This window comes from Callorhinus ursinus, unplaced genomic scaffold, assembly GCF_003265705.2.
Source record: "Callorhinus ursinus isolate GAN/ISIS: 27379988/994484 unplaced genomic scaffold, GSC_fseal_2.0 scaffold65, whole genome shotgun sequence".
In the NCBI taxonomy this organism is placed as follows: domain Eukaryota; kingdom Metazoa; phylum Chordata; class Mammalia; order Carnivora; family Otariidae; genus Callorhinus; species Callorhinus ursinus.
This window is the reverse complement of record NW_027397127.1, coordinates 7,546,714-7,558,929: the sequence shown is the minus strand read 5'-3', so window position 1 is coordinate 7,558,929 and position 12,216 is coordinate 7,546,714. Positions and strand designations below refer to the sequence as shown.

General features: G+C 35.3%; 1 protein-coding gene across 1 annotated transcript in view; it reads left to right on the top strand.

Annotated features, from left to right (window-relative positions):
• Positions 1 to 12,216, top strand: part of TBC1D8B (TBC1 domain family member 8B) — a 56,779-nt gene that overhangs the window by 32,873 nt on the left and 11,690 nt on the right. The window contains exons 11-14 of the mRNA XM_025853688.2: positions 7,277 to 7,394; positions 8,319 to 8,604; positions 9,530 to 9,659; positions 10,700 to 10,798. Of these exons, the coding sequence (XP_025709473.1) occupies positions 7,277 to 7,394; positions 8,319 to 8,604; positions 9,530 to 9,659; positions 10,700 to 10,798 (633 nt within the window). The remainder of the gene's footprint in view (positions 1 to 7,276; positions 7,395 to 8,318; positions 8,605 to 9,529; positions 9,660 to 10,699; positions 10,799 to 12,216) is intronic.

The following is a 12,216-nucleotide window of genomic DNA, read 5'->3' as shown; positions in this document are numbered from 1 at the left end:
CACTATATTAATTAGGGATGCTAGACTGCTAACACAAATAATCTCAAACAGGTAATAGCTTAAACACAATAGAAGCTTCCTCAAAGGAATAAATAGAGAAGAGCAAGTATTTAAGTCAGTAGGCAGCTCTCCTTCATGAGATTATTCAGGGACTCAGGCTGACAGCAGGCCCTGTCATCTTCAAAACATGGCTTCCAAGATGTTCTTTTATTGTCATTACCCTTCACAGGAATCAGGAGAGAGCATGGAGAAACAATTGTGGTAGATTTTATTGGCTTGTAGGCCTAGAATGTGTGTACATCACTTCATCCACATTATGTTGGAGGATCTTGGTCTTATGGCCACACCTATTTATAAAAAAGTCTGCAAATTAGAGTGTGACTGAGCACATATATGTCCAGATACTATGGAAGAAGGGGAGATTGGAATGTGGTGGATAGCTAGTACTCTCAGCCACACATTCCTTTATAATGAGCTGAGCTCTCATAATGATTATGTATCAATCCTATCTTCTCATTAATCTTATCAATAGAGAATTTTTTTGAAAAGCAATTTAAGTGAATGGATCACCTAAATTACAAGTATTTAGTGTATTTTAGGATCTCTGAGAGGTAAAAAAGAAGTGTAGTGCTTTTTTCCTCAAAGAACTAACATTGACAGAGTCTATGATGTTATCTGTATGTAGGAGTGTAGTGGCATCTTCAAAGTAGGTGGCACTTGCTTTTAACTTCTAAAAGATGAGAGAGGCTCCTGGGTGGCTCAGTCGGTTAGGCATCTGACTCGTGGTTTCAGCTCAGATCTTGATCTCAAGGTTGTGGCATCGGGCCCACGTTGGGCTCCAAGATCAGCACAGGGTCTGCTTGAAATGTTCTCTCTCCCTCTCCCCTGCTCACACACACTCTCTCTCTCTCTCTCTCTCTCTCTCACTCTCACTCACTCAATAAATAAATAAATAAAACTCTCTAAAAGATGAGAGTAAGGTTAGAAACGTGGAGGGCAAGAGGAAAGTTACTCTGAGTTAAGGTAATAATATAAGCAATACTGTTCAGGTGAGAATAAGCCTGCCATGGAGATCAGACTGGCTAGGTTCATGTTGGAATCAAGAATTAGGTTTGTGTGGGACAAGATCATGCAGAATCATTCAAGCCTGGGAAAAGTCTGAATTTGCTAAGCAAGTTTTATTGCTTTTGATCAAGAAGCCATGTGAGCCGTACTGACTTATTAGGACTGACTAGCTTGCTTATTTACTTTTTGTTCTATCCTCCCTCCCTCCTTTCCTTCCAGCTATTTGATCTATTTTCTTCCTTTTCTTTCTTCCCTCCCTCTCTTTTGTCTTTCCTTTACTTTCCTTCAATCTATCTTGAGATAAAACTCGCATACCACAAACTTTATCCTTTAGTGTTTTTAGTATATTCACAATGTCATGCAAACACCATCACTACCTAATTCCAAAACACTTTCATCACCCCCAAAAGAAGCTCCATATCCATTGTTACTCCCCATTCACCCCACCCCCAACTCTAGGCAATCACTAATCTACTTTTCCACCTCTATGAATTTGCCTATTATGGACATTTTATGTAAATGGAATGATACAATATGTGGTTTTTTGTGTCTACTTTCTTTCACTTAGGTTCATCCATTTTGTGGCATGCATTAATACTTCATCCCTTGTATGGCTGAATAATACTCCATTGTATGGATATGCCACATTTGTTTATTCAGTGGTTGATGGGCATTTTGTGTTATTTCAATATTTTTGCTGTTATGAATGCTGTCATGGATATTCATGTACAGCTTTATGTGTGGATATTGTTTTTTATTATTTTGGGTATATACCTAGAAGTGGCATTGCTGAGTTATATGCTCACTGTATGTTTAACATTTTGGGGCACTGCCAAACTATTTCCCAAAGAGACGGCACCATTTTATCTTCCCACCAGCAGCGCATACTGAGGGTTCCAATTTTTCACATCCTTGATAACACTTTTTGTTGTCTTTTTGATTATAGCCATTCTAGTGAATGTGAAGTGGTATATTCATTGTGGTCTTGATTTCCATTTGCCTAATATGCTTATTGGCTATTTGTATGTCTTCTTAGAAGAAATGGCTATTCAAATCCCTTGCTCATTTGTAAAGTTGGGTTCTTTATCTTGTTATTGTTGAGTTTTAATGATTCTTTATATATTCTGGATAGCAATCCCTTATCAGATATAATATTTGCAAATTTTTTCTCCTACCCTATATGTTGCCCTTTCACTTTCTTTTTTTTAAATAAAGATTTTATTTATTTATTTGCCAGAGAGAGAGAATGAGAGCGAGCGAGCACAAGCAGGGGGAGCAGCAGGTAGAGGGAGAAGCAGGCTCACCGCTGAGCAAGGAGCCTGATGTGGGACTTGATCCCAGGGATCATGACTTGAACTGAAGGCAGACGCTTAACCGACTGAGCCACCCAGGCATCCCATCCTTTCACTTTCTTAGTGGCGTCCTTTAAAGCACAAAAGTTTTAATTTGTTTTAATTTAATCTAAGTTTTTTAAAAAGTTTTAATAATGTAGTCCAATCTATTTTTCTTTGTTGTATGTGCCTTTGATGTCCTATCTAAGAAGCCATTGCCTAATCCAAGCTTAAAAAGATTTACTCCTATGTTTTCTTCTGAGAGTTTTATAGTTTTGATGATTAAATTTAGGTCTCTGAGCTATTTTATGTTAATTTTTGTGTATGATGTATGGAAGGAGTTCAGCTTCGTTCCTTTACTTGTGGATAACCAGTTGTTCCAGTGGTATTTGTTGAAGAAACTATTCTTTCACTCATTGAATCACCCTGACACACTTGTTGAAAATCAGTTGACCATAAATATTAGGGTTTATTTCTGGACTTGCAATTCTATCTCATTGATTTATATTTCTGTTCTTATGCTAGTATCACACTTTTTTTTTTTTTTTTACTACAGCTGGGTAGTAACTTTTGAAATAAGGAAATGTGAGTCCTTTAACTTTATTCTTTTCCAAGATTGTTTTGGCTCTTTTGGGTTCCTTGCATTTCCACATGAATTTTAGGATTAGCTTGTTAATTTCTGGGAAGAAAAGAAAAAGCCAGCTGGGATTTTGATAGTCATTGTATTGAATCTGTAGATGAACTTGGGGAATACTATATATCAACAATATTAAGTCTTCTAATCCATGAGCACAGGATATCTATCCCATTTATTTAGTTCTTTTTAAATCTCATTCAAAGTTGTTTTATAGTTTTCTACTGCCTAAGCCTTGTACTTCTTTGTTAATTTTATTTCTAAATATTTTATTCTTTTTGATACAGTAAATAGAATTGTTTTCTTGATTTAATTTTTGGATTGTTCACTGCCACTATATAGAAATAAGATTGATTTTTATATATACTGATCTTGTATACTGCAATCTTGCTGAGCTTATTAAGTTGTAGCAGATTTTTTTGTGGATTCCTTAGAATTTTCTACATATAAAACCATGGAATCTGAAAGGTGATATTTTTACTTCTTCCATTCCAATCAGGATATCTTTTTTTCCTTTTTCTTGACTAATTAACATGGCTATAACCTTCAGTACAGTGTTGAAGAGAGGTAGTGAGAATGCAATTAGTCTTTCATCATTAAGTATGATGTTAGCTGTGGGGTTTTTTTGTAGGTCCTCTATCAGGTTGAGGAAGTTCCCATATATTCCTAGTTTGTTGAGTGTTTTTATCATGAAAGGGTGTTGGATTTTGTTAAACAATTTTTGTCTATTGAGATAATCATGTGATTTTTTCCCCTTTATTCTATTAATATCCTGTATTACACTAGTTTATTTTCACATGTTAAATCACCTTGTATTTCCAAGATAAATCTCACTGGATCTTGGTGTATAATCCTTTTTATGTGTTATTGGGTTCAGTTTGCTAGTATTTTGTTTAGAATTTTTACATTTACATTGATAAAATATATCGATACATAGTTTTCTTGAGATACCTTTGGTTTTGGTATCAGGGCCTCATAGAATGAGCTGGGTAGTATTTCTTCCTCTCCTGTTTTTTTGAAGAGTTTATAATGAATTAATGTTAATTTTTCTTTAAATGTTTGGTAGAATTTGCTAGTGGAGCCATCTGTTCCTAGAGTGTTCTTTGCAAGAAATTATTTCATTACTAATTCAGTCTCTACTTATATAAGTCTATTCAGATTTTTCTATTTCTTCTTAATTTGGTCTCTATAGTTTGTGTTTTTCTAGGATTTTATCCATTTTATCTAGGTTATCTAATTTGTTACCACATTCCCTTATAATTCTTTTTATTTCTGTTAAGATTGGTAGTAATAGGGGTGCCTGGGTGGCTCAGTCGTTAAGGCTTAAGCTTCTGCCTTCAACTCACGTCATGATCCCAGGGTCCTGGGATTGAGCCCCGCATCTGGCTCCCTGCTCCATGGGAAGCCTGCTTCACCCTCTCCTGCTCCCCCTGCTTGTGTTCCCTCTCTCACTATGTCTCTCTCTGTCAAATAAATAAATAAAATCTTAAAAAAAAAAAGATTGGTAGTAATGTTCACTGTTTTCTGATTTTAATAATTTGAGTCCTTTCTCTGCTTTTTATCTTTTTGGTTAGGCCCCTATGGATATCTCATTCCCCAGCTATTCATTTTAACCCTTTTTTAGCCTATTGTTTGGCCCAACTGTTATCCATTTCCTCAGCAAGCCATACTTGTTCAATAACTGTCTCCATTTGTTTCCAACAAACACTCTGGGGAAAAGGCTCTTTGCTTACCCTGAACCCTGTGTTAGGTCAAATAAACACAGCCTTGTGAGTGGCGTCTTTCTGTGGAAACCACCAGACAGGTCAAATAATGACAATTATGTGGAAATGGGGCTCCTAAAGAGTTCTAGCCCCTGTCTGTTCCCTAAGGTGGCTGTCTGCTAGGTATTTTTAATCACGATTGCTGGAATGTTGGTTTTTAAGACTACTATGAGGCTGAGGAGGGGGGCTGGGTATAGGGCAATTTAAAATGCCGAAGAGCTCACTTTTTTACTGAGATTCAGCCATTTTATTAAACAAATGCTTTCTGAATTGCTCTAAGATTTTGGTTAATTTTCACAGTTCTAAAAAATTGACTCTGACAATATTCACCAGTGTTCTTGTTGCATGTATAGAGGAGAGCATTTTCAGAGGGACTTACTCTGCCATTTTCACTGACATCCCCTCCCATTATGACTTCTTGAATAGGAAAATTGACGGAGTAAAAACTAAACTTGAGGGGTACCTGGGTGACACAGTCAGTTGAGCGTCTGACTCTTGGTTTCAGCTCAGGTTGTAATCTCAGGGTCCTGAGATCAGCCCCACATTGGGCTCCACGCCCAGCAAGGAGTCTGCTTGAGATTGTCTCTATCATTCTCCCTCTGCCAAGCCACCCCCTCCCCTCCCACGTCACCTCCCACCCCCGCCTGCCGCTCAGGCATGCTTTCTCTCTCTCTCTCTCTCTCTCTCTCAAATAAATAAATCTTAAAAAAAAAAAACTGAACTTGAGGTCAAATACTGTGCCAGATCTGGCAAATAATCGACATCCTTAGTACACATATCTATAAGAAAAGTATTAAAATATAAAAATGAGCAATGAACATGAAAAGATTAGTCATAGAACCAAAAGTACAGATGGGTTAATAAAGGCAAAAAAAGAAAGTTCAGCTTCAAAGAAATTCAAATTAAAACCATAAAATACTATTTTCACTATTAAATCAACAAGGACAATTATAATTTTTACAATTCTCAGTAGTATTGGCAAAGAAGGAGTGAAATAAACATTCAAACACTATTGGTCAGAAATATAAATTGGTACAGTCTTTCTGGAATACAATTTGGTAATAATGTCATGTCATTTAAAAGTAGTATTCTTGGGGTGCCTGGGTGGCTTAGTCAGTTAGGTGCCTGCCCTCAGCTTGGATCATGATCTCAGAGTCCTGGGATTGAGCCCTGCATCCTGCTCCCTGCTTAGCAGGAAGCTGCTTCTCCCTCTGCCCCTCCCCCCCATTTGTGCTGTCTCTCCCTCCCTCCCTCTCTCTCTCTCAAATAATAAATAAAATCTTTAAAAATAAAAAATAAAAACAGCATTCTTTGACTGAATACTTTCATTGCTGTGTATCTTTCCTGAGAGAAGAGTAAAACATTTGGATGAAGATTTATATAAAAAGATGTTCCTTGCAGTGTTATATATAATAGTGGAAAATTGGATCCAAACTAAATGTCCAACAGTAGTAGATTGGTTAAGTAATTTATAGTATATTCAATTTACTAGATTATTTCATAGTCATTAAATACACTGAGAAGAATTATTTAATGCATCGAAAATGTATATATAATGTGATGCTAAGTGAAAAAATCAACAGTTTGTTCCAAATTTTAGAAGGTGAAAAAGGAAGGAAAATACACACACACACAAATACATCAACTTGTTAACAGTGGTGATCTCTGGGTAGGTAGGATACAGGAGATTTAATTTTCTTCACACATTTCCCTTCTTTCCAGATTCTATACATTAAGGTTTTATTCCTTTATAATAAGTGCTGTGGCTGAATGTTATATAAAGGTAATGATCTGACATTTGTATGCAAGATAGATTAGAAGGAGAAGGTTGGGGTGGGATAGAGAGGATAAAGCAGATCTAAAAGACATTTTATAAGAAGAAACTCTAGGCTCTAAAGATAAATTGGATGTGGCAGATAAATGGTTTCTAGCATGATCAAAATTAGGATAGCGAAGAAGAGAATCCTATTTAATAGAAAAAAGATGTTTATTTTTGAACACAATTGAGGATGATTGACATCTAGAGGGATGTTCTATAGGTAGTTGAAAATACAGATGAAGTTTGTTTCTCCAATTTTAATATGTTTTTGAGCATTGTGGGTTTTTTTTCCAGATTTGCGATAATTAAGATATTTTACTCATTGAAATTAGTCTCAAATTACAGAGGTTTTACTTATTTTGTTCTATAGTCATATTACTGCTTTATTTTCTTTGAATTTACTGTTAAGTAACTGATTAGCAAATGTTAGCCTGACTTCACCTTGTTTTGCTTTGGACTGGCTCAGAATTCTTATGTTTCCATTATGATTATTTTTCATAGTTTTTACTGCTGAAAACTAAGATTTGAAGAAGAAATGTAATTATCACCCGAACAATATATATATATATATATATATATATATATATATATGTGTGTGTGTGTGTGTGTGTGTGTGTGTATATATATATATATGTATATTTATTTATTTTTCTGTGAATTTTAGGCAATGAACATCTTAACTTCAGTGCTGCTTCTGTATGCAAAAGAGGAAGAAGCTTTTTGGCTTCTGGTTGCTGTGTGTGAACGAATGTTGCCTGATTATTTTAACCGTCGAATCATTGGTAAAACACACACATCCCATATATAAGCACATATTTCTTTTTTAAACAATTTATATGTCTCTTGTCTATCCAGTTATGTATCAAATGGAAGAAATGATCAATTAGGTTTTGAAATATACAAAATGCAAGCAATATCAAAATGTCACATTCACTGACATGCTCAAGAGAAGAGCTTTTTGTACTGAATGGGTGATTGGAAAGATTGTTTAATATGTTGCATTTTTAAGATAAAATACTTGGTCTGTCTCTTAATAAAATAGAAATTTTAAGTATACCTTGTCTGTATTGCTGAAACAGTGGCAATCTGAAGTATCCAGAGCTACTGGAACATTTTTAGTAGTTTCTTGATGAGAGAGATTTTTAACCAACTTATGTGAACTGTATTGATATTTGCAAGGTTTGAAAAAAGGATCAAGTTCTTGGTTAGTTACTTATATAATATTTTCTTCAGTCATCAAATACTTATAGATTTTGACACTACCACAAAACCACAGGTGGTCTCTACTTTATGCCCTCATAAGCCTTCAGTATCATAGCTGGGTTATTGATTATATTGTCTTTCATTACAGTTATTTGTATATTTATCTTAAGTTCTACTAGATATTAGGCCCTCTGAAAGTGAGGCTATTTCATTAATTGGTGTATCTCTTATGGTACCTATTACAGGTTTCTGCACATAATATTCAATAAATTACTGTTCAAATGAATTTGAACTGAGTTTCTCAAGTGCTTCTTTTTTTTTCCTTGATGCATGACACTTTGCTAGCAGATAAAGAGATGTGTGAAATATAGAAAAGGCCCTGAAGAAGTTCATAATTTAAGGAATAGAAATGAGATATATTGGCATTCTAACAAGCGGGAAGGTATCAGAAACAAATCCTATTGAAAGGTGTTCATTTTTAAACTTCCTTTTATGTTCGCCAGGTGCCTTGGTGGATCAGGCAGTCTTTGAAGAACTTATCAGGGATCACCTTCCCCAGCTGACAGAACACATGACTGATATGACATTCTTTTCCTCAGTTTCTCTCTCATGGTTCCTCACACTTTTTATTAGTGTGCTGCCAATTGAAAGTGCAGTGAATGTGGTGGACTGTTTCTTCTATGATGGAATAAAAGCCATTTTACAGCTGGGATTGGCAATACTTGACTATAATTTGGACAAACTGCTCACATGTAAAGATGATGCTGAAGCCGTGACAGCTTTAAACAGGTACTGTCAGAACCATAGAGTTTCAATCTGGAGAGCCCCTTGGAATGTCGTTCAGCTCCCTTATTTTACAGATGAGGAAACTGAGCCCTAGAAACTTTAAACAGTTTGCCCAATGTCACAAAGCTAGTTGCATGAAAAATCTAGGACTAAAGTCCCCTTCTCTGTTTCCAAATAGAATATAGTAAGAGTAAATCCCTTTTGAAGTAAACCACTTGGTAACATACACATTTATACTAATATTGTTGATTCAATATGCTGGGACTTTTCATAGTCCCAGTTTGAGCTATGAAGTGTTATTGTGTAAAAGTAATTTGAAAGGGGAAGGATGGTTGATAATGTTAAATATCCAGTGGGAGAAACTGGTCTGGTTTTCAAGTAATTTCAATTAGGTAGGCTGAGTTTCATTTATTCAGTGCTTTTTCTGTGAATGTTATTTTATATTGGAACATTTGTGTGTTGTGTGTGTGTATGTATGTGTGTATATGTTAAACGAATGAATATTTAATTAGGGTAACCATTGGAATGGTTCATCAAATACATTTTGTACAGAATAAAATCTAAACACTCTGGCATTCAGAATACTCTTGTGTTAAGGCCTCAAGGTACCTTTCTTATTTCTCCTCTCTTGCCTCTGCACACCTTATATTCCATCCTTACTGGGCTATGTGGTATTTGCTGAGTACTCTCTGAGCCTGTTTGCTTTCCTTGTGCTCTCCTCTCTGCCTATGAAATAATTTCTTCACCATCCCATTCCCTGCTCCCTTGTCCTCCTAATGCTCTAACCATCTTCAAATTCCACTTCCTCTTAAGACCATCCTTTGTTCTCTCAGTTGACATTAACTCTAACTAACTACAGAGAAATTAGCTGTCATTTCTTCTGCATTTTACTTCCACTAATTCTTGTATTACTGTTACTTTTGGATAGGTTCTTTGACAATGTCACTAATAAGGATAGCCCATTGCCTTCAAGTGTTCAGCAGGGTTCAAACATGAGTGATGAAAAAAGCAGTCATATTAGAGTGGATATTACAGATTTGATTAGAGAGTCAAATGAGGTAAGTTTTTTTTTATACCACAAATATAATTACATAGTATAGTTTAAATGATTGGTACTATAGTTCATAGCATAGTTTAAATGATTGGTACTGTAGTTCCATCTCTAGTGGTACATTAAGAGTAAGATGATAATACAAGTAAAAACATAATTTAAAATCCAATTTCACTTAGTGTATTTTTATTGAGGTATAGTTGACATGCAATGTTTATTAATTTCATGTGTACAACATAATGATTCAACATTTGTATTGTATACGTTGTGAACTGATCACCACAATAAGTGTAGTTACCATCTGTCACCGTACAAAGTTAATACGATATTATTGACTGTATTCCCCATGCTGTTCTTTAATCTCTATGGGCTTACTTGTTTTACAGCTGGAACTTTGTACCTCTTGATCCCCTTTACCCATTTTGCACCCCCCCCAACTCCCTTCCCCTCTAGCAACTACTGTTATGTTCTCTGTATCTGAGTCTGGGTTTTGTTTGTTTATTTGTCAGATTCCACTTACAAGGGAAATCATGTCATATTTGTCTTTCTCTGACTTATTTCACTTAGCATAACACACTCAGGTCCATCCATGTTGTTGCAAATAGCAAGATTTCCTTCTTTTTATGACTGAGTAGTATTCCACTGTATAAAAATGAGTTCTGTGAACTGTTCCTAGGTTATATAGCCTCATGTGCTTCAGTTTGCTATCCTTTAATGAAACGCTATTCACTTGCTTTCACGGGTAATGACCACTTTTAAATATCTATCACCGTATAAAAAGGTGAAAATTATTCTCTTCTTAGAGACTAAGAATTTTTCCAATGTTCTTGTACTTAGGCTAGACACATAGTAGTTGGAATTCTCTCCAGTAAATATATAGAAAAACTGAAACGTGGGAGGTGAAAATTTGCATAACCACTGAACAAGTTAGGAAAATAGCTAGAAATAGAACCAAGGCCTCTGAGAATTGAGTCTGGTGAAATTCAATTGTAGGAAAAGTGGATATTTATTATGAATGAGTATCTACTGAAATCATATTTTTTGCAGAAATATGGTAATATTCGCTATGAAGATATACACAGCATGCGCTGTCGAAATAGGTTATACGTCATACAGACCCTAGAGGAAACGACAAAGCAGAATGTGGTGAGTATCTACCCTATGGGGGGAAACCAACTGGAGAAACAGTTTTTTTTCCAACTTCCTTTAAAAAATTGACATTCCATGTAAAGAAAATGAATATAACTAAATTTTTGAGCTAGATTCTTACCACAGCTTAGCTTACTGTAAATTTTTTTGAGAGGAAGTAAATTATTTTCTTCTAGCTGAATTATGTCGATTTCTCCAAAATATTTTGTTATTTCACCTTTAATATTGAATGCTATGATATAGGCATTTAAGCATAACATCTTTGTGATGTGCTTCATCAGTAAGAACAGCTGACCTATATAGTAGTCAGTGTTGCTAATATATATTATCCTTGGAAACCTAAGATAAGGTTAAAAAGATATAAAACTGCTTTAAATACTCTCTTTTTTAATATTTGGGTGGCTACATAAGAAACTGTTAATATTCGTTGCCTCTGGTGAATGGGATTAATAGATTGCTAGTTGGAAGAGGGAGAGTTTTACTTTGCTGTATATACATCCTTCTGTACTGTTTGAGCTTATCATTAGCATGTATTGTTTTTGTAAACCTGCTTGCTTAAAGGCCACGTCCTCAGAGATACCAATCTGGGAAAATAAACATTTCTGAAGATTCTAGGTTTAGCTTTCAATTAAATAATTCAGTGATGTTACTGTGATGTAGTTAGCATAGCCCCCTTGTTTTGGTTTTTATATATTAATATTTTTTAAAGATTTTATTTATTTATTTGACAGAGAGAGACAGCAAGAGAGGGAACACAAGCAGGGGGAGTGGGAGAGGGAGAAGCAGGCTTCCCACGGAGCAGGGAGCCCGATACGGGGCTCGATCCCAGGACCCTGGGATCATGACCTGAGCCGAAGGTAGACACTTAACATCTGAGCCACCCAGGCGCCCCTTATATATATTAATATTAAAAAATAAGTCATACACATTTGCTGTAAATAATTTAAACATGACAGAAATGTAAAAAAGTAAAGATTCCCTATCCCAGGAGCAACCAGTATTAAAATTATTTGGCATATATCCTTCCAGATCTTTTTTCTTTGTATCTGTAGACATAAATGTGTGTGTGTGAGGGGGATGATATAGTTTGTTAAATGAGATCATATCAGTTACTTTGTTCTGCAGCTTACTTTTTTCAATCAGAAATATATGATAATCATTGCATATCAGTACATATAGACCCCCCTCACTTTTTTTAACATACTGAATAGTATATCATAGTATGGATATACTATACAGTTGACCCTTGAACAACACAGGGCCCCGGTTCCCTGTGCACTCGAAAATCTACATGTAACTTTTGACTTCCCAAAAAGTTAAGTACAGTTGACCCTTGAACAACATAGGTTTGAACTGTGTGGGTTAACTTATACATGGATCTTTTTTGATAAATACAGTACTGTGAATGTATTTTC